The sequence below is a fragment of the Ambystoma mexicanum genome, chromosome 2q (genome assembly GCF_040938575.1).
Source record: "Ambystoma mexicanum isolate Mex_15411 chromosome 2q, UKY_AmexF1_1, whole genome shotgun sequence".
NCBI classification, from domain to species: Eukaryota; Metazoa; Chordata; class Amphibia; order Caudata; family Ambystomatidae; genus Ambystoma; species Ambystoma mexicanum.
In genome coordinates this window covers 534,879,491-534,901,679 of record NC_090924.1, presented here as the reverse complement: position 1 = coordinate 534,901,679, position 22,189 = coordinate 534,879,491, and the positions used below count along the sequence as shown (strand labels likewise).

The window sequence follows — 22,189 nt, the reverse complement described above, 5'->3', positions numbered from 1 at the left end:
CCTTCCGGGCTCCAGCCTTGCATCCGATCACGCTCAGCTGCTACCTTCCGCCTTTGTCTTCCAGGCTCCTGCCTTGCAGCCGATCACGCTCCACTGCTACCTTCCGCCTTTGTCTTCCGGGCTCCTGCCTTGCAGCCGATCATGCTCCGCTGCCTTCAACCTACCGCCTTCGTCTGCTGGGCTCCCTGTCTTGCAGCCTGTTACACCCTGTTGCCTACAGCTCTAGCCTTTTGGGCTCCCTGCCTCACAGCCCTGCTTCTCTGGGCTTACTCCTTGCTGCCCGACCCTTCTGGCTCCTTGCCGCGCAGCCTGCTTCACTCCGCTGCCCTAAACCCTTTCCCTCTGGGCTCCCTTCCTTACAGCCCTGCTCCTTTGGGCTTGCTCATTGCTTTCCTGCTCTTCTGAGCTCTCAACCTTGTACCCTACCATCCTCTGCTATCCACAACAGTTCACCTATATTATTTACTTTCAGTTATTGCAGTCCCCCTGTTTCTTGACTGCTGCTCCCTTGCTTTCTTCCTTGTTTTCTACCCTCTGTTCTTTATCCCTATCCAATCCTATTTTACGGCTTTCCCTTCATTTCCTTCTGCTAGTTTGCTTATCGACTTCCTTTTTCCTGGATTTGTCTGTTAGTGTCTTCTCTTGTACTGTTTGTAGACCCCTTTGTACAGAGCTTCTCTGTTTGTTTCCGTCAGGCAACCTCTGCCCCTTCCCTTGTCTCGTTTCTGCATTACAGACACCCATAGCTGTTGTTCCAAGCCATGAGCAAACAGCGTGGGCCTCTGTTATAGCAAACTGTGCAGAAGGCTAGAGTTTTTCCTAAGGTCCGTGGAATACTCTTTTCCTATATCTGCATACACCCCAAGACGGAATCCATTCTGTTGTACCTTATTTCCTTGCTACACTCGCCTAGCCTTCATTCTCTTTACTTTCAGCTGTGTGTGTACTTATCTGTCCACCTTACTTCGACACAACCACCCCAACCCTTCCTGGGTGTCCTGTGCCACTCTTAACAGAGTGCCATCCTTGACATCACGTCCAGCATCTTGTCCTGGCAAGAGTGCCATTAACTGTACAAGCCCTCCTTGATGTCCTTCACGTATCTGCCCATGAACGTGACCGTCTGGTCGTCAATATCCGGGGGTTTCCGCTATCCCCTCTGGCAGATGTGGCCTTGGGCACTCCACCCGTAGTTTATTCCTGGCCTCCTTCTCCAAGGGCATCCTAAGATGCTTCTTTATGTATGCCACTATTTTCGGAGGTGGTTCCCACTCCGTAGAGCATGGGTGAATAAAGGCATCCAGGTCGAAATCGTCCCTGGCCTCCTCCTCCATGTCCTCTACCTTCTTTTTCTTGGAAGCTCTTATTCGCTTCCCTTTCTCGAGAATATTATTTCAACCTCCTCTGACGACTGACTCTGCCAATCGTCTTCTTCATGCTCATCTAACTGTCTGAGGTTGCGTCTCGTGATCTGCTCTCCTTTGTTCTAGAGCTCACTGCCTTTCTCTTGCCCTTTCTTTTTTGTTGCATGCCCGGGGGTGGTCTTGGCCTCTCTGGCCTTACGGGCTTTCTTTCTTCCATCTTTCTCTCTTTGCAGTCCACTGGCTCCCCTGAGTTTCTCTGTACCTTTGGAGAACTTCAGCCAGTCCTCCATGATGGACAACTGGTGGGACCCATGTCCCAAACTGGCTCCCGGAGCCTGCTGTATAACTTGACCCATACTGGGCTGAATTCGATTTTGGCTGAACTGAGCCCTTCCCTCTTCACTGGTGCTGGGCATCTTGATAGCTCAATACGAGAGATTTGCCACCCAATCAACAAAAAACAGGTTTCCTGGGCCTGCACCTTTCCAAATATAAATATATATATATATATATATATACTGTGCCTGACACACTTACATACATTTAGACTTCTCACGCGAGAATATGTTTGGCCACCAGTTGGTGCTGATTATCACTGTAGCGTGTTCACAACCGCCTTTTGGCTTACTGCACAAAAACCCAGACTCATTTAAAAGTGGAAAAGGTCGCTTTAATGTGACAGGCCAAAGCTTACAATTAAACGCTTACCTGGCTCCATGGCCTTGCAGACTAACGAAATATTTAAACAACCAATTAACTAATTACACATTTTTATTTCCCCCAACAATTAAATAATTAAATAAAGCCATTTCCTCCCTAACTGTCCCTTGGACCCTACCATCTCCTTACCCCTTTTGCAGGCGTCCCGCTTTCTCCCTGGGGCCATGCCCCTCCAGGCTCAATACATGTTCCCCCGGGGTGGCCCGCTTGTGCAAACAGCACCACCCCATCCTTTCCCGTGTCATTCCCGCATTGTGCTTCCCTCCCCCCACATCAAAAGGGGCCATGCCCCCGGCACCAGAAAAACCCTCCCCTGAGGTGTTCTTTCTGCCCCCCCCACAACTTTACTTTATTTCCAACTCTTTAACCAATCTCCTAGCCAAGAGCCCAGGTCCGCCAAATAGTGGTTGTTCCCATAAATCGACAAGTGTACACCATCCTCCCTAAAGATCATAAAGCCCTCATACACTATTTCCTTATGTTCCATCACCTGCACCGCCACAGAGGCACAAAACTTCACCATTTCTCTGTTGATCCCCTTTCTAGCCCGCTCTATCGCTCCCTCGCTCCTTGCTCCCCTCCACACTCTGCGCAGCAACAACTTAGTCCATAACACCTCTACTTGAGGCCACATTTCCCGCACCCAGACTAAATCCCTTTTCATTTTCCTCAGCAGTGCCACCCCCGTATCCCTTACCAGGTCATTCTCCCCAGCGTGAATAATCAACACCTCCGGCGCCCCGTAGCGTTCCCGCAACCCCGCCAACACAGGCAGCAACTGGTCCCAGCGCAGGCCCCCTAACCCGTCCCATCTTACCACCACATCCTTGTAGCTACACCCCAGTTGCCTGCCCATAACCCTTTTCTCCGCTTCTTTCCCAGCCTATTTAACAATTGAATGGCCGACAATCCACACTTGCGCCAACTGCCCCTCCTTTCGCACAGCATCTGAAAAAGAAATTACAAAATTACCACCACAATACATACAACCCCCACGCTGTTGTCCGCCAGATTCTGCCACCTTCCTTCAAAATTCCCCTTTATGAAACTCCCTGACATACCCCTTGTATCTCCCAGACCTCCAACGCCCCAAACTTTTCACCTTATCCTCCGAAAAACCCAACGTGTTACCCTCCGATGCTGCACCCATCCTAAATGAATGTGTACCAAAATCCTCTCCCTTTTCTCTTACCACTAGCAGAGCCTTCCGCAATACCCCCAAAACTTGTGCCGCTGAAACCGGCGACCCATCCTCACGCTTAAACACCAAGCCTGTCTTCCCTCCACACCGCTCCTTCCACAACCTGCCTGCCTGCACTGGGCATAAATCCTTGCTCCCCTGCCCCAACAAAACCCAGGAACTCTTCCCCCTCTGGTCCGTTTTAGACTTATTAATCTTGATGTCCAAACCCCCTTCTGTGATTTGCACATCCTCCCACTGCAATCCCCCAGACCCTCCCTTTTCCCCCCACCAACTCCGAGACCCGAAAAGCCCCGAAAAATAACCATGTAAAACAGGTCGCAAAAAGCTCCCCTTCCCATATCGACCAGCAAACTCCCCCCTACTGCCTTAACCAACCTCTGCAGCAATTCAGCCGATATCGGCCTCCTCCTGTCCTTGTCCCTCTTACTTTCCCTTGCCCATCCTTTCAACATCCTACTCGCCATTTCCCCCCCACTCGGCTGGAAACCCCAAAACCATTTCCCGTAAAAAGCAATTCCTGCTAACTTCCCTGCTATAGTTGCTCTCGACCAGCCCCTGTCCATGCACCTCAGGAGGAAGTTCATGACATTGTCCCTCCTCCGCTCTTCCGCAGCCCATCTACCCTTCCAACTACGCGCCCCCCCCCCCAATAAAATCCTCCCAGGCCCTCCTGTATGACTCCTTAGACGCCCCGGACAATGAACCCTCCACCAAAGCCAGCGCTCTCATCTTCCTATCTTCCACAGCTCCTCTGGAATCTGCTGCCCCTCCTGATCCGCATCTGGAGCCAATCCACGGAATCTCTGCCACTGAAAACGAGATAATGCATCAGCGATGCCATTATCCTTCCCTGGCACATGTGTTGCCTTAAACACCACATTCAATTCCATGCAACGCAGCACAAACTCTCTCATGAGTCTTGCCACCCTCTGGTCCCTTGCCGACTGCCTGTTTACCACATGGACCACGCCTTCATTGTCCACATTGAAATTCACTTTCCTATCCCGCAAATCCTTCCCCCACAACTCCAAAGCCACCAGTAATGGGAAAAATTCAAGGAATGCTATACTCCTTCCCTCCTTCAACCACAGATCCGGCCATTTCTCCGCACACCATTTCCCCCCCCAAAATACTCCAAAACCTCCTGCTCCTGCTGCGTCCGAAAATATCTGTACTTCCCATGTCACTGGGTCTCCCTGCAACCACATTGACACCCCATTAAACTTCTCCAAAAAACGCAGCCAAATTCTGCAGTCCTCCCTCACTGACCCCGATACTCTTATCCGGTGATGTGGGCACTTTGCTCCCGCCATAGCCCTCGCCATGTTCCTACAGAACGTCTGTCCTGGGGCCACCACCTTGGATGCAAAATTCAAATGCCCTACCAATCTCTGCATGTCAACCAGCGTCATTTTCTTGACCCCTACCGCCTTTTCCAGCAACACCACCAGTTTGCTCACCTTGTCGTGCGGCAAGCGTGAGGTCATAGCCACTGAATCCAATTCAATTCCCAGAAATGTCAACACCACTGCAGGCCCTTCCGTTTTGTCTTCCGCTAACAGCACGCCCAACTCCTCCATTAGCTCCTGAAACAACTTTAGCATTCCTTTGCACTCCCCCTCTCTATCTGCCCCGCTAATGAACAAAAAGTCGTCCAGATAGTGTAGCACAAAACTTCCCCGGGGGGAAACGCTTCGCGTGGGGCCCCCTTACGGCTTCCACTCTTCAAACGCTTTGCGTTAGATCTGAAAAAGAGTCTGTTATTACTCTGACACTTGTCCGCCTTTCACTCCGGGGTTGTTACTCTCCAGCGGTCACGTCACAGTGATCAACGAGCGCCAAAACTTTAATTAGTCCCGTCGCGCTCTCATCGCTTCTGTGACCGCAGTGCCCCCTTACACCTCCACAGAACGTTGCGGTCACTGGAACCAACTAAACAATAAAGTTAAATACTTCCTTTCGGATAAGCTCCGTCACACCTCCCTTGCGCTGTGCTCGCATTGTCCTGCATACTCTAGCACTGGCTTTACCAAGTAAAAATGTGTACACTTTAATTATTAATAATAATAATAATAATAATAATAATAATAATAACTGTAAAGCACTTAACTGGCTGCCCGAGCAGCAAAGAAAGCGGAGGTTCTAATGGTGGTCCGACTTTTTTCGGAATGGATATGCACAGTTGGTTAAGAAGTGTCACATTTCACGAAGGCCAACAACTCTAAGGACTACAAAGGACTCCAAACTCATGTGGATTGTAGTTTGTTGGCTTTGTTATGGTTATTGTTTAATTTTAATGATGCTGCTCGAGAAGTAAAGTTAAGAGTTTAGCATGAACTGAGCCTCCGGTTCTTGACATAGAATCCCTCTGCACCCATCCAGCCCAACCTGTGCTGGCTATTGCTTCATCTCCTTTTGTCCCCTTGTCCCTCTCCTACGTAACTCCCTACCTTGTGACATCAAACACATCTCTGCTGTTCCTTTATTTAAATCTTACTTAAAGCTCCAACTCCCCTCCTAAGCAGGGGCCATAACCCAAAGTATCACCCCTCCCACTTGATCCCCTCCTCGCCGAGCGTGCATATAATGATAAGAAGCCATTTGGGAGATTTTGCCTTAATAGCTCCTGGGTCATAGGAGTAATTTCTGGTCAGAAGAAAATCCTCGAAACCCAGGAGCATTCAGCTTCTGCTCCATGAATCTCCATTTCGAGCCCTGCATATTGTATTCAATCGTGGTTTATTTTACTGACTGGTAGTATTTTCCCAATGCCATGTCCCATCATGTAAATTGCTCTCATCTGAGTTTGACCTCATTATGCTACACGGCACCTCTATTACAGAGCATATAGGCTCGACGTTTCAAGCAATGGTAGAAGCTGACCCTCTTCCCCGCCCCCTTCCCGGGTCAAGGTCCCGGAGCCAACTTCAACCCTCAAATTTAAAACTCTGCCGTTGAGGAATCCTTTCGACCTGTGCCTATGGCCCACACCCACAACGTTGATTATATTTAGACAAGACTACTAGCACTCGTTACAAGTGTCCCCTTCTCCGACCTGTGTTATCTCTTCAAAACAAATCTGTGGCACGCACAGTTCACAGTCAACCCGGCGGAAAGTGCAGCAAAAATGGCGGCGGACGGACGGGATGGGAGGGTGCTAAGCGCCCGTCGCCTAGCGACCGGGAGGGGACGCGGTGACCACGGCAACAGCACACTGGACATGACACAGAGCACGAAGCAGGTGGACTACCCGGACCGCGCCACGGACGAATCGGCCCAGGAGGAGGACTCGCACGGGGCAGACCCAATAATGCCGGTTAGGGACTCCTCTCTCCTTCCCGCGGGATCCGGCATAGGTAGCTCAACCAGTACCAATGGCGCACGAAGAGGGACTCTCCGTACTTCGCCACACTGCACTGTAGACCCTGTTCAGTTTCCAAACGTTGCACAGGGTAAACGCAGCCTCAGCCCAACCCCATCCAGCAGCAGCACCGTGAAGACCACATCGCTTACCCCAAGACTGCTCCAGGTAAAAGTCCCTGCGGCGCCTCACGCAGGCTCTGCTTATCTCTCGGTGTAACATGCACGGCACCAAACTTCCCTCGATTCAATTTGAGTTTGCAGAAACATGCATTGAAAGGTACAAGCGAATAGCCATTTAAACCCAGCGGCAAAATCATTCCCCCTTTTGCAAAAATAAAAAAAAAATACATTATTTAAAAGGGATGGAAAAGCGCTCATTTCGAAAGTTTCTGACAGATAACCCATGCTAAAACGAAACACGTTTTGCAATACCATGTGTTGCCTCAGTCACTTAAAAGTAGCAGTAAAATACATGTCTATGTGTACGTGTTTTGGCATGTTGCCCCTCATCTGTAAATATGCCTTTTGCCATCGTAGTGGCAATATTAACTCGTTCTGCACTGTAGCCTCAATAGCACCTCATCACCCATTAGTGACTTTTCATTTATTTCACGTTTCTACTTTAATCGAACTTCCCTTTGGTGGGTGTGACTTATTAACAGGCTTATTTTGCTTGTTCCTTGGAGGTGATCGGCTTATGTGCCTACTTGAATAGATAGATTCACGTATCTTCGCTGTTGTGAAATCCTGGTATGTTTCCTAAAAGCAGAGCTTTTTTTAAATAAAAAAAAAACACAGGTGGGTTTTTTCCCCCCCAAAACATGAACACAGCAGTAATTTACAACCAATTTATACAGCAAATATACTAAAACAAACAAATTACCATCCGCAACCCTTATCTTTTCTTTTTTTAAATTGTGTATTGCAATATGGTTCATACTAAAACCGTACACAATTATACATCTAAACAATTTAGACAACATACAATAATACATGATTAAAAATTGCATTGTACACATTTACATAATACACACATTCAATAAGTAAACGTTTAAGAGTCTCAATATAAGATTTACATACATCTAAATCGCCCCAATATTCTGTAATCTTACAACAGGACCAAAGCAAATGTATGCAAGATCGTCTCTTTTTCTTTTTTTACAGGACCGTGATATATTAGAAGGCATCAATTTACACAGGCACATTTTCCACGGTGACCAACACAGATATGCAGTCGCCCTCTGGTGTGTGTGTGTGTGTGTGTTTGTGATGCAAATTCCGATCTACCTTATAACAAGTGGCTCCGGTGCAGATCCGAATCCAATCTTTATCTGAGATCAGATGCTCCAAGTCAGCCTCCCAAGCATTTCTACCTCTGTAAAATAGAACTTGATTCTGGAGGGACTAGACATTTGTAAATCCTACAGGTGAATAGTGGGGCAGTCTTTGAAAGTTGAAACAGCCCTGGAGGAGTATGAATTGGTGCTCTCGGTGGGGTCAACCGAGTAATAAACACTTTTTTGGCGTTGACAATAGCAGAGTTTTCCATGTTCCTTCAGTTTATATTTAGATTTTAGGAACTCGATCTCCAGTAAATCATTCCCATCATAAATTTGACCTGTTTTCCATATCCTGGCCCGTTGCCAAGATACCCAGGAAAGCATAGAATGATTACTTGTCAAGTGCAGGATTTTTACAGAGGCAGGACCCCTTAGACAGCAGACATTTCTCACCCCTGAGCTGATTACCATTCTTCCATTCCAGTACCGCATGCCTACCTGGTGTGGAATAACTGGGAACCTCCTATCCTTATACAACAAACAATCTAGCAGGATTGGATGTGTAGCATTACTCTTAATATGCACCCAATTTACACTTTCAGACGTGTCCTTGTTGATCCAATAATACAACGTGCATAATGTTGATGCCCTATGATTTGTTTTTATTTTTGGATACCCAAATCTCCCCTCCCGCATAGGACTCTACAGCACATCAAGCAGTATTTTTGCTTTTACTCTGTGCCCTTATAGAAAACTGTTAAATACTTTATGTATTTCCAAAATCGGTGTCTTTGAAAGAGGAAGAAGGAGCTTACTAAAGACACATATAAGGTGATATTACTCGAGTGAGTAATTTGGCGGTTGTGTGACATTACGTGTAGACATGCACATAGGCAGCTCCTTGCTGCCAAATCCTGGTCATTTGTGCAAATGAGTAAATGTTGCCTGCCATGGTAGGCAGTCTTTACAATTGCAATTAAATGCTGCCTACCATGCATGCATGGTAGGCAACGTTTAACTGTAAATGCGGCCTGCCATGCAAGCATGGTAGACAGTGTTTCATTGTAATTGTTCATGCTGCCTGCCATGCAAGCCTGAAAGACAGCCTGTATAGTGGATCCCTACGGTGTCTGCCTGCTTATGTTGGCGCATAAAGCTGGCAGGCTCCATAAGCATTCCCAGCATTTGTGCCAGCATGAAAATGCATGTTGACGCAAATCCTGGGGCGATGCAAATCCTGGGGCATTTGTATGGTGGAGCAGAAGGGAGGTGGTGGAAACTCAAGCTGAATTCCTACCCTCCTTTCCGCCATACAGATAGATGACAATGTAATTTGATGTGGATGAAAGGTGTGAAAGCCTTACACAAGGCGTCTCCATAGTGATTTGGGGAGTGATTACATCTTTCCCCAGATTGTCATGTCCATCCTACTCCATCTATTGAACAAAGCACTTATCTCTGCCAGTTTCAATCACACATTCTTTATAAGAATCTGACTTGTGTCTTTGGAATTTCGAATTGCCAGATCTTGAAACCCCAGGCCCTTGTTAGTCCAGGAAGAGCGGGACACCAAACAGTTTTTTATGACAAGATAGCGTTATAGGAAAGACTTCCATTTGTGAAGCCTTTACTTTAAAATTCACCTGGACAGAAACTTTTCCCCACATATATAAGATTAATTTCCTCTGCAATTTCTTATCCAGTTATTTCTACTTCTAGAGAAGTTGCTTCATTAGCATTGTATTGGGGGTATCACTAATCACTCAAGATAACCTGCATCTATTCATTCAATAAGACAGTACAATTTCCCATAGAGGCCTTTGAAGGTGTCACATATATCCTCACCTCATTCATTCTCAGGACGATACCACTCTCCTTCACATTCAAAAGAAAATGCCTTCCCTCCTTATTTTGTCTTAGACTATCTGTTAACATCGAGCCTATATTTTCTCTGTGTTCCAAGAAGGCCTGACTGGCGAAGAACAGCCTTTGTTTACCTTGTAAAGTTAGCTTATGCTCAAGGGAAAGTCTTGCTCTTACTAAAACCTCCCTGTTCTGCTCTGAGGGGGTCATCAATTACGGGTTGATCTGCTATTTGGTGTTCCACTTCCAGCATATTTAATTCACATTCTCTCTCTCTCTACGTGTATGCGCTGTGCATCTAATTATTCTGCCTCGTATTGTGGCTTTCAATGCCTCCAAACCATGTCTACATCCGAAATAGACCCCTCATTAGCCATCAAGTACAGCGATATTTCGTTTTTAATATGATTAATACAATTATCATCCGATAGGAGACACCCATCCTCCAGCATTTCATCTCAGTTCGTCCTCCTAATTAACTATCTTCAACAATCTCAATGCATGGTCAGCTATTACCATACTACCCACCTCTGCTGCTATTGTATCACCAAAGACAGTCCTAGAGACCAAAACCTATACATTTGCAAGGCTATCCCGTGAGGGGTGTAGTAAAAGGTATGTTGCTGATCCCTTGGGTGTAATCCATGCCAAGGCTTTTAAGTCCACTTCTAGCCCTTTCTTCTGGGTACTAGTTGCCCCCTCCCCAGTTGCAGCGTCCTGATTTATCCAGCACACCATCAAGCATTACATTACAATCACCGCCCAAGATGACTAAATGTTCTCCCATGCTCTCCAGGACATCCATTTGGAATGAAAAAAACTTCTGATTAACATTGAGATGTAGGGCTCAAAAGAAATGCATGGTGCTCAGTAATAAGTAACAGTCGAAGGGTCTGTTACTGGGTGAATGACAGTAGTAGTATCCGAAATGCTCACCATCTCTCCAGATATGTGGACATGAGAAAATGTATTCATTCATAAGACTGATCTGTTTGCTCCTGTATCCACCGGACATGGTATCGGTATGCCTTGCACACTACAGCGGACATAAGGCTTGTCCTGATCAATGGGAATCATTAATGCTTCTAGAGTACCTTCTCCTTCAGATTGTCAGAACGCACTCCCATCCCCACTTGCCCCTAATAGGTCTCGAGGGAAGAATGGATTAGAATCCGGATTGGGGAGCTGGGGCATCGGTTCAACCTGCCCCGATTGCTTCAGAATCTGCTTCCCCTGTTCCGGCATGGGCATATTATTTGGGTCGTTATTACCTTGTGATGGTAACCTCTGCTGCCTAAATGGGCACTCATTCTTCCAATGACCCTCTTGTTTGCAGTAATTACAAACCAACGAATCTGGTCTCATGGCTCTAGGAGCCTGTTGATTACTCCAACCTCCCTGTTGTCCATGTGCTCCCCATGGTTGATGTGGTACCCCTGGTGCCCACTGTCGTTGCTGTTGCAGTTGTCCCACATATCCCCCTGGGGTGTTTGATATCCTGGCTTTGATATCCTGGCGGCCCCCCTTGTCCTCCATCTCTTCCTCGTCCTCTCGATCTCTCGCTCTTCCCCACCTTTGGGCCTGATTTCCCAGATGTTGCCCCTTGTAACTGCCCCTGCACTTGTCCCTGCAGACTCTGAATCTGTAACGACATAAGCTTGTTCTTGAATGTCTCCTTCTTTTGGTCTTGGCAGGCAACGCAATGATTCGCCACCCCCACCAGCTCCACTAACGGCTTGGTCTGCCAACCTATGCACCCGTACTTAAGCTGAACTTGCACCTTCAGAAGTAAACCTGTGTTAGGACAGTTTTTCTGAAGACCAACTACGGGTTTAGTAAAACTATTCAACTGAGGCAGTACAGGACTCCACTCTTAGTATAAGGCTGTACCACCTGAGTTCATGGTAGCGTAGACAGAGCAGCCAGGCTTATCTTAGGAGGGAGAGAGGGCTGTAGAATCAGTACAAGTGAAATTGTAATACAAATGATCCAAAGAAACACTGAAACTTAAACCTAAGAGGATGACGAAGGAAACGTGGTGGAAACGATTTCCAGCGTCCAGAGAACCTGCTGTGTAACAGAAGCCTGTTATAGCCCTTCTTTCCAATCGACCTGGGGACTCTGGAAACAACGACACTGTCCCAGAGCCTGGTGAGACCCACTAGACTCATGAAGACCTGCATTTTGAGCCATCCCACGCATTGCTACCATGCGTTGTTGCAATACCCCAATACCCTGGGACCTCGAGCCATCGTGCGGTGCACAGTCTTCCAAATTCCGAATCTCGATGAAACGTTGTGGGCATCCTGGTGGATCTCCATAGACACAAATAGAGTCTGAAAAGTCCCCTAACCAGAGTGCTGTACCTTTTTAAAACTACGAAAATTCAACCACGATTTTCTATCTTCTTCTGTGCTCCTTGAAAAGGTGCCATATCCGCAGAACCATATTCAGCCGCAAGGGAAACCTTGCCTAGAGCCTTCTTCATCAATCCCTGCTGCAAAGTCCCTTCTGAGGTCTTGTTTTCAGTCTCCACGACAAGGAATTCACTGACCGGGTATTTGGCTGCAGACCCTGAAGCAAAATCTTCTTCAATGCTGAGGTACTGTGTTGGCTTGGGTAGGTACTTACCTTAATCCTGTTAGGATTTCTGTTGTAGCTGTGGGTGGTTTTCTGTGATGGGGTGGCCTCTCATCCAGTCCACCCAGTCCCACTGCTAGAATCCTGCTAGGGTGTCTTCTGCGAAGCCCCTGGACCCGCTTCTAACTCTAAAGTAAAGTACTTACCTGTTTGCCCAGTTTTCCTAAGGAACTCTGATGTTTGCTACTAAAGAACCTATTCTGACACTGCCTGTTGGTTACTAGTCCTAGTGACCCCCTTCTGTCACTGAGAACATGCATGCTCCAAGAATAAGGGAAAGATTTTCAAGGGATTGGGACGTTTGCCTAGAAAAGAAAATAAGTGTTTAAACGTTACTTACTTGTGTAGAGTTAGTTGGTAAGTGTAATTCTAAGAGAGAACAGTTACAAAAGTTCTTACTGATCTTGAATGTGTTATGCACTATTCATAAAAGTATGTCTTCCTTAGCAACTGTTTTGCCAGTCTAATAGAAAGTAGATGTGAAGGTATTTTACTCTCCTGTGATTAGGTTGTGCCTCTTCCCAAAAGTAAAGTGTTGGTATCACCAGATTAGTCCTTTGAGGATAATTCTTTGAGTGTCCCCCAACTGGGTCTTGCTTCCCCTGACTTGCTGCTAGCCTGTCTCTAATAAATCTGTAATATGTAGTTGCCTACCTAGAATAACTTTGAGTCATTTAGTAAAGTGTAACACTGGGTTTTATTTTCCCCCTTCATTGTGAGGTTAAAAAAAGTATGTGGGTTTTACTTACCTTGTGTTTGCTGTGTGCCATCCCAAAAATAAGTTACAAGAGTTATTTCTTATCTCAATCTGGAGTTCCCTGATTTCAAAAGGACCTGTAATTGTATATTACATAAATAGGTTTTACTCACCTAGTATAACTGTGTGTAATCACAAAAGTAGTTATAGGTTTTTACTGCACCTAGAATAAGTGTTCCACTATTCACCAAAAGTATATTGTCCAGTTGACTGATTAATTGATTTGTACTGAGAATCATTATACAACTGGAAGGGTCTACTGCCCTTGCATTACTGAATGTAATTGTAAAAGTAACCATTGGTTTTTACTCCCGAAGAATAGGCTAGATCTATACTGAATTTGTATGAAAAGGTTTTGACCTCCCTAGAACTACCGCTGGTACTTCAAATAAGGTCTATACTTGGGTCGTGTACTTTCAAGTATAGTTTTGTGTTTTTATATTGTGATTTCATGTAATGTGTTAGTACTTACTTACCCGCTAGATTTATCTGGGCCTACTTGTATTTAAATCCTCTATTTTTACATACATAGTGTTTCTTTGGATCATTTGTATTACAATTTCACTTGTACTGATTCTACAGCCCTCTCTCCCTCCTAAGATAAGTCTGGCTGCTCTGTCTACACTACCATGAACTCAGATGGTAAAGCCTTATACTAAGAGTGGAGCCTTGTACTACCTCAGTTGAATGGTTTTAGTAAGCCCTTAGTTGGACTTCATAAAAACTGTCCTAACAACCTGCTATGAAGGAGTTCGCTATAGCCTTCTGAGCTGTATTCTCTGACTTAGTAACACCCGAGTGCTGCGGGAATACCATCTTCAGTCAATCTAAATAATCGTTGGGAGTTTCACCCTTATTCTGTTTACAATTCTATATTTTTGCCCAATCAGTCTTTTGAGGGCACACCTCTACAACTGCCGTAACTAGTCCTACCCTAGCTTACACCAGGACATCCCATGTGCCTATACCAGCCGCCGATCAGTCCAACCTTTCCACCAATCTCTGTTCACCTCAGTTGGCATCACTAGTCCCGTTAACTGATTCATATCCGCCCATGATGGATTGTAACACTGTAGCACTGTCTGCAACTTTTCCACAAATCATTGGGGTTCCTCCCATATATTGGGACACTCCTTCGCCAATGTTTGAAGATCCATCTGGTGTCCACGGTACATGGACTGTGATCAAACCCTGTTGTTGTTGCTTCTTCCAACCTTCCTGCTGACCCACTAATGGTACCTGTCTATGGGGCACCTGAAAGGTGTGTGAATCCCTTCCATATATTGTACCTCCCCTCGTCATCGAGTGATCGTACGTAGGTGGCAGCACCATGGATGCTTGTGCCTCTGTTGGTCTGGACCTGGTCGAACCTTGTGCCCCTAAAACTACTGCTCCCAAAGGGGGTAGTTCTCATGAGTGCCCTTTCCTGTGCTTCTTCCATTCACGGCCCCATAAAGGGTCTCCTGCTGGTGAAACATTTTAATATGTACTTCAGTGTCTCACTGTTATGTTCCTCATTACCCTGCTTTGCCTTATTTGGTTCAATGGACCCTTCTTTCTGAACTATCTGGGGGCGCAACCGAGCCCCATCTGCTCCTCTCCTACCCCTTACAAATGTAATCTGTCCCCTCAACCAGTCATTCATTTCTCTCAGTCCTATGACCCTACTGTCACATTTCCTAGCTGTTGCCTCTTCTAGCCATGTGGCAAATACTCCCCACTGTACTGATGATATTTTAGTTCCCTCCGCTTCTAGAGCCCTCCTTATAGTGCCCAATTAATCCAAATTAAATGTTCCTTCAATGGGAAACTGAGTCTGCCTGCTGCGTCCAGCCAAATAATGCCATGAATCCAAATAGTCACAAGACAAATCATTAAACTGCCTACATATAACGGGGGGAGGAGGGTCGGGGTGACCCCTTTGGGGGTTCCTCTGCCTGTTTCAACTGTGGCTTACCTGTTTTACTTTCCCTAGTTTATTTTACATTCACCCATCAATTTGACCACACTACCCAGACGCCCCGTTCCATTCACACAATCACTCCACTCTTTTGCAGTCCTGAGACGGATAGGGGTTTATATTCAATAACCAGAGACACCGCAGAGTGGTCCTGACAGTGATAAGTACTCTTCGGCGGCTTATAACTTCACACCCCCTGGACGAATCCTCACCAAACTTTGTAAAATAAGTATATGGCCAGCTCTGAATTTCTTCACCAAGTTGAGTGAGGTTTCGTGCGGGGGGGAGGGAAGTTGTAGGAGGGGTCCCACATTTTTTTCCCCTGTAGACTGAATGGGGAAAACTTTGCGCATGGCTACAGCCCGAACAGCTGGATGGATTTTCAACAAATTTGTGCCAGGAGCGAGGGCTTGGGCCAGAAGGCGTGCTTTTGTGTGTTTGGTGGAAATCCGACAAGTAATTTCTTTGTAAAATACTGAAATGTACATACCAAAAAATGTGTGATATCTGGGTCCGCTGCGCCGACCCATTTACCTGTTCGCTCTGCGGACAGAAGTGTCATTGGATTGCGGTACGGCGAGGTGTCGGAGAAGTTTGGACACGGCCAGTGGTTGGCTGGAGGGAAGCGTGCTGTGCGTCAACATTTTCTGGGAAAGCTGTCATGGCGTATCGGAGGACAGTGCAGCGGCGGAAGGGTCTGGAAAATGTACCGTACACATTGTGTTGGCAGCAATAAGGGAGGGAATGGCTGGGGGAGTGAGAAGTGGAGGCATGCATGGGTGAATGAAGGTGCGGTGTGTCTGTGAAAGGATTACACTATTGGGTGCATGGTCATAGCCCATAGGCTGTAGGGCATGCACTGGGGAGCGTAGGCGTGCAACATACACACCGCAGGAAGGCATGTTTGAGTCTGCATCCGGTACAGGGTGGTGCTTGCATAGTGCGATGGGTGCGGATTGGTTGCAGTAGCGTTAGTGCTGCAAACTGAATGTGGGTAGGTTGGCAGTGACACAGTACTTTGTGAATGGGAGTGGGTACGCCTATAGTATGTGAATGAAAGTGTATAGGGGTGCAGAGAGAGGGCTTTCTTTCCACATTGTGTTAACTGTTGCAATTTGTTGCTGCATAGCTACATGGTGGTGCGCAGGTTGGGTAGGACTGCTGGTGACAGTGGTGTGCATGTCGATGGTCATAGTTGGTGAAATGATGAAATGCATGGTGGCATTACATTGCTGTAGGTGTGTTCCAGGCCTATGCTGTGTGCAGAACTGTTGAAGTAGGCCGAATGTTGTGAAAGTGGTGTGGTTAGTGACACAATCCTTTGCGAATGGCTGTGGGTAGAGGTGGTAGAGGATGTGGTATGTTTGTGCATTCTGGTAAGTGCACCTGTGTTCGTGATTGGGTGTTTTACGGTGTGGGGGAGTTGGGATAAAGTGCTGCTACCTATGTGTGGTACATTTGTGCAGAATGGTAGCTGCCCACATGGCCATTATGTTAACTGTTGCCATTTGTTGCTGCGTAGCGCCATGGGGGTGTACAGGTTGGGTAGGAGTGTTAGTGGCAGTGGTGTCTATGTGGATTGTTGCAGTTGCTGATATGGAGACATGAATTGTGGCATTATGTTGCTGTGAGTGTGGTCAAGGACTAGACTATTGGATGCATGGCCCAAGGCCGTAGGCCATGCATTCAAGAGCCTAGGCCTTGAGGACACACTTGGCAGTAATGCATTTTTCAATGTGCAAGAGTTAGAGGGTGGTGACATGTAAGGAATGAGTGTGGAGCACATTTAAGCTGTTTATGGGCCACTGTTGCAAACAGATTGTGGGTAGGTTGGCAGTGGCACAATACTTTGTGAATGGCAGTGGGCACGCCCATAGTATGTGATTGAAAGTGCGCAGGGATGCAGGAGAGAGTGTCTTGTTTCTACATTATGGTAACTGTTGCAATTTGTTACTGCATAGCTCCATGGCGGTGCCCTGTGGTTGGAGATGCTGCAGTGAAAAAGTCACGCTGTGTGGGCACTGGGTGCAATGCTTGTGTACTGTCAGTATGTTACAGGGTATGGTTGAAGGGCAGCTTATATGTGCTTGGATAGTGTGCTGTGTGCACAATGCTTGCAGTATGGGCAATGTTGGAAACATGTTCTGTTTACGTTGCCAGTGAAACAATCCTTTCTGAGTGGAAGTGGGTAAGACAATAGTATGTGAATGAAAGGGCGTAGGGGTGCCAGAGACAGTGTAATGTTTATACATTATGGTAACCGTTGTATGTAATGATGTGTATGTCCATTGCTGTGTCGAGGTTGGTTAGGAGTGCTGGTGCCAGTGGTGCATATGTGTGCATAGTGGTAGTTGGTGATATGCTGACATGTATTGTTGAATTACGGTGGGGGGAATGTGTGCAAGTAGCAGACCCACTGGAGCAATGCAGGTTTGGCAGTGTATGAGGCACAGGGTGGTGATCTTTGGAGAATGCGTGTGGAGCACATTGTCGACGTGCCACAGAAGCACAAGTGAGTTGCAAAGCGGGTATTGTGCATTCTATGGTTGTGGTGATAGTTGGTACATGCTACAGTATTTGGTTTGTGTCAGGAGATGGTGCAGTGAGAAGTTCGGTAGTGTGGCCACAGGGTGCAGTGCATACGTAATGCAAATATGGAAGTGGGTATGGTTGAAGGGCAGTTTATATGTGGTTGGTTACTCTGCTGTGTGCAGATTTATTGAAGTAGGCCCAATGTTGTGAAGGTGGTGTGCATAGGTTGGCAGTGACACAATAGCATGTGAATGGTAGTGCCTGTGGGTGGTGCAGGCTGCGCTATGTTTGTGGCTTCTGCTAAGTGTGACACGTTTTTGTGAATGGGTGTTTTATGGCTTGGGGGAGATGGGTAGAACTGCCGCCACATATGTAACGTTTGTGCATAATGTTAGGTGCCCACATGGTCACTTGCTTGGATGTATAGTGTTGTGGTGGGTGTGGAAAGGGTTGCAACGTTGTGTGCATAGCCAAAGGTGTGCTGGGGGAGTGTTAGGATGTTTGTGGATGCTGCAATAGTACCTTCCTTAGCAGAAGGTTCTGGTGGAGGGTCTTTGCAATCAAACGGAACGTGTACTGAGAGTGTTTAACGGTAAATAAGGCGTGATGTATAGAAATGACAGTGTGCAATGCAGAGGTTTTGTATATGATTGGTGCATGCCTGTTTTGAAATGTGACAGCACCCAATTGGGGGAGTGCTGCAAAAAGTGACTGTGCAAAGGGAAGAAGTATTGTCAGAGCTTTACTGCGCCATGGCCCTCACTGTAGATGGGAAAGCGCATGTGCACATCCTCCCATTATGAGCAGGGTGGAAATGGAAATGTGCGAAATAGGCAATTAGGAGTTTAGGGCGTGATTCATAGGAATGGGCGGTACCATTTCGTTACAATACTGTGTCGCGAGCGTGGTCGACATGGAGAGACGCACAGTACTTATCGTCAGTGATACCTTTGTGCGCCATCTGCACAGGTGTTGCATGCAAAGATGCGTTGCTGGTAATTTCGGGTTCAAAGGAGTGGACACTTTCTGGGCCTGTCAGGGTGACTGCAGTTTCGGCGGGATGGTTCGCCTTTGCAGATATATGGTGTCCGTTACGAACGTGGACTGTGTTGTGGTGCATTATGGAAGTGTATATTTGGATTACATGTCATGTGGATGATTAATTTGTCTCCTGAAGAGGTTGCTGACCGCAGTGATGCATATTTTTCCTACTGCCCAGGTGGTTTTCTCATGCATAACACCAAGAGCAGTGTGGGTCCATGACGGTGTAATTTGTCCCCAGCCAGCAGTCGGAAGGTGTCTTATAAACAGAATTATGCATCAGTTTATGCAGACTGCTCGCATGTTCTCCACCCACTATGAGATTATGAGGTCGCAAAATATGCAGTGGTTCCATAGAAATGGCATTTATTTGAGCGCCATTGGCAATGCCGTTTTCTTTCACACTGTGCAAGAAGCATTGACCAGAATGTTGTAAAAATGTGAGGACAGGCAAACAGAAACACATATCAAGAGAAAATACAAAATAAAACTGCTTGCATGCACGCAAAGAAAAACACTTCATACATATACGTTGGAAGACTGAATCCCCTGCCCAGTTTCATATTGTTTAGCACCCCCTACCCCCCACCTTCACTATCACGAAAAGGTAGTGGATCATGCAGTACTTTCAGGGTGGCACATGCCACATCCTGGGTGGCTATGTGGATGTATGCGGATGGGGAAATCGTGCATACTTTCATTGACCTTTGTAGTGGTCGTGCTTTGTAATGGCCTGACATTTGTACTGAAAATGTGTAACGGTACATTTCAAGTGTTGTACAGCAGTGATCGCACGCAGCATGAAAGTAAAATACAGGGATTTTGCGGGTGGCGGCCACGAAAATGGAACTATGGGGATTGTTCAATGAGTTGCTTAAGATGTGCGGCAATAGGAAGAGGGACTCCTGCTGCACTGGGGACCGGCCCTCGACTTACTTGGGCACCCGCACATGCCACATTCGACGCTCCTCACCATGTTGGCCTATGGAAATGGGACTGTATCGATTGTCCTATCATGTGCTGCTCAGGGTTTGTGTCAGAGGAAAGCGCGCCAATAGGAAGAAGGACTCCTCCTGCTTTACTGGGGCGTGGCCCTGGTGGTATTTGGAGAAAGGCACGTGCCATATTCTGTGTTTGTGAGCATGCTGGGCAATAGAAATGGGACTGTGGCCTTTGGCCAATCAGGTGCTTTGGGTGTGCGTCACAGGAAAGGGAGGCATTCATTTTCTCCATTACTTTGTGTACTGTGGCTGGCAAATATGGCAAGACGTACAGTTTTCGGCGTGGGTGATGGCTTTGTGGAAGATCTGTGCGTGTACGCCCTCCAAGAAGACATGTCTGGCAATTTCGGTTTGGACGGAGTGGACGCTTTGTGGAGTAGTGTCGAATCGTGCTGTTTCGGCGGACTGCGCCTAGAATGTCGTCGCGTGGCCTCTTCGTCAACTGTCCATGTATTGATTGTGCATTTTTGAGCCTTCTTTATGGCTTACATGCCTTGTTCCCATGTGTTCCGTCAACTGAAGATTATGATGAAAGCAGTGTAGCGCTTTTTTCCTACTGCCAAGGTGCTTTTCTCATGTATATCCCCGAGAATAGATATTTAAAAAAAATTTTATTATTTGTTTATGGCTATCAAAACCTTTACAAATATTATCACATCCATACAACAAAACAATCCTCATTAAAAAGAAAGAAAAAAGAAAGACTTCCATTTTGACAGATCCTTCATGGGAGTCTCAGACCTTTTCTACTTAATAAAATCACAATGTCCATTTCACTTGTTCACAACCCCCTTGCTTCTTATTGCATCTGCTACTTTAGCGTCTCTTTTGTGTTACCCTCCTAAGAGGTCCAGCTCCCTACCCCTCCATTGAGCCTAAGTGAGGAGTTTCAAGGCCTTCAATATAGCAACCACTGCTGCTTTTAACTGTACTTCTTGGCCTGAGATCATTCTGTTCCAAATGTGATCTGATAGAATGGCATCCTCTCTGTGGACCAAACTTCGAAACTTGGATAACCTTAAGAGCCATGTTCCTTCACATTCCATTAATAGATAATGAAGCAACTGATTTGATGTTATGGCACAGGTATTACATAGCTTACTCGCTTGGTCACCTTGCTTACGTATATTCAGAACTTCGCCAGTAGGGAGGAGATTTAGTCTTACCCATAGGAAATTGTTCCTTATCCTTTGGTCGGGGTAATTTACCAGATAATGAGGCATATGGCCTTGCTTTTTTTCCACTGCCAAGAATGAGTTGGTTGGAGTCGAGCTTCGTACCTTGACTATGGTCTCTATCCAATCAAGATTTTCAAGGTCATGCTTAATCTTCAAGCGGTTGGTCATTAGAGTTTCTATGTCTAGAATTGTCTTTGCTAGGATTGTTTTTACATTTACTTCTAGACCTGCCAGTATACGGGACTTTGAGTTGGATAGATGTTCTTTTATATGTTCAAACAGGGAGCCCGGCCTTGGACTCACTATCTCTCTGTAGAGTGTTACCAATTTCCACTCGGCCATACACTTTAAGGATTTTAAGCCCAACTCAAACTGCACATTCCGCCCCGGGGTGCTCATCGGTAGATTTAACGCCTCCTTCCAGATTCTGCCCTCTATCTTTGCCCAGTTTGAGTTCCACGGATGGATTTTGGTCTCTAGGCAATAGAGGATAATGGGTGCTAGTTCAACTTGATAGTACTTTAACATGGGCACAATGGAGAATTTACAGTACCCACTCGTGATTTTCTTCATATGTGGTATCGGAGTCTGCATTTTATTTAAGGTAAGGTATCAGACTCTGACTTGTATACTGCCGGGCTTGAGTAGATCTTATATCCCAGATACCTCAATTTATCTACTTGCGGAATGATTTGACTGTTCAGAGACCATTTCCCAAAATATATTTGTTCGTTTGGGCTCCTGAACACTAAGATCCTAGATTTTGAGAGGTTTACCTCAAGCCCATTGGTATTGGCGTAGATACCAAATCTTGTCAGGAGTCTTTGCCGGCCTATCTATGGCGGTCCTGTCTAGCAGGACAATATCGTCCGCATAGGCCAGCCAAAAGATCTTTTTCCCATTTATGAGGGGGCTGGGCAAAGCGGACGATTCTAAATCCTCCCCCAGATCAGAAAGGAATAGATTGAAAAATAAGGGGGCTCCAAGACACCCCTGTTTTACCCCCTTCTCCACTTCCACTGAGTCGGACAGGTTCCCTTTGTCGTCTAGTCTCACCCTCACTGAGGTGCCTTTATGTAGCTCCATTAGCATGGCTAACGGATGTTCTGGGGCACCCTTTGCCCTCCGCTTCGCCCATAGTTTGGATCTATCAATCTGGTCGAAAGCTTTAGAAAGGTCAATCCAAACTCATGAGTTCCTAACAACAGTATTATCCCCAGAGGGATTCACTGGCTCCGTATCGAGCTTATACAAATCGGCCCAGGAACATACCCCCTCCGGTAATG

The 22,189-nt window shown here is 46.4% G+C and overlaps 1 protein-coding gene across 1 annotated transcript in view; it reads left to right on the top strand.

The window, feature by feature from the left end:
- Window positions 1-6,473: 6,473 nt before the first annotated feature.
- Window positions 6,474-22,189, top strand: part of DNAH3 (dynein axonemal heavy chain 3) — a 1,861,430-nt gene continuing 1,845,714 nt past the window's right edge. The window contains exon 1 of the mRNA XM_069647670.1: window positions 6,474-6,817. Coding sequence (XP_069503771.1) covers window positions 6,509-6,817 — 309 coding nt within the window. The 5' untranslated portion in view covers window positions 6,474-6,508. The remainder of the gene's footprint in view (window positions 6,818-22,189) is intronic.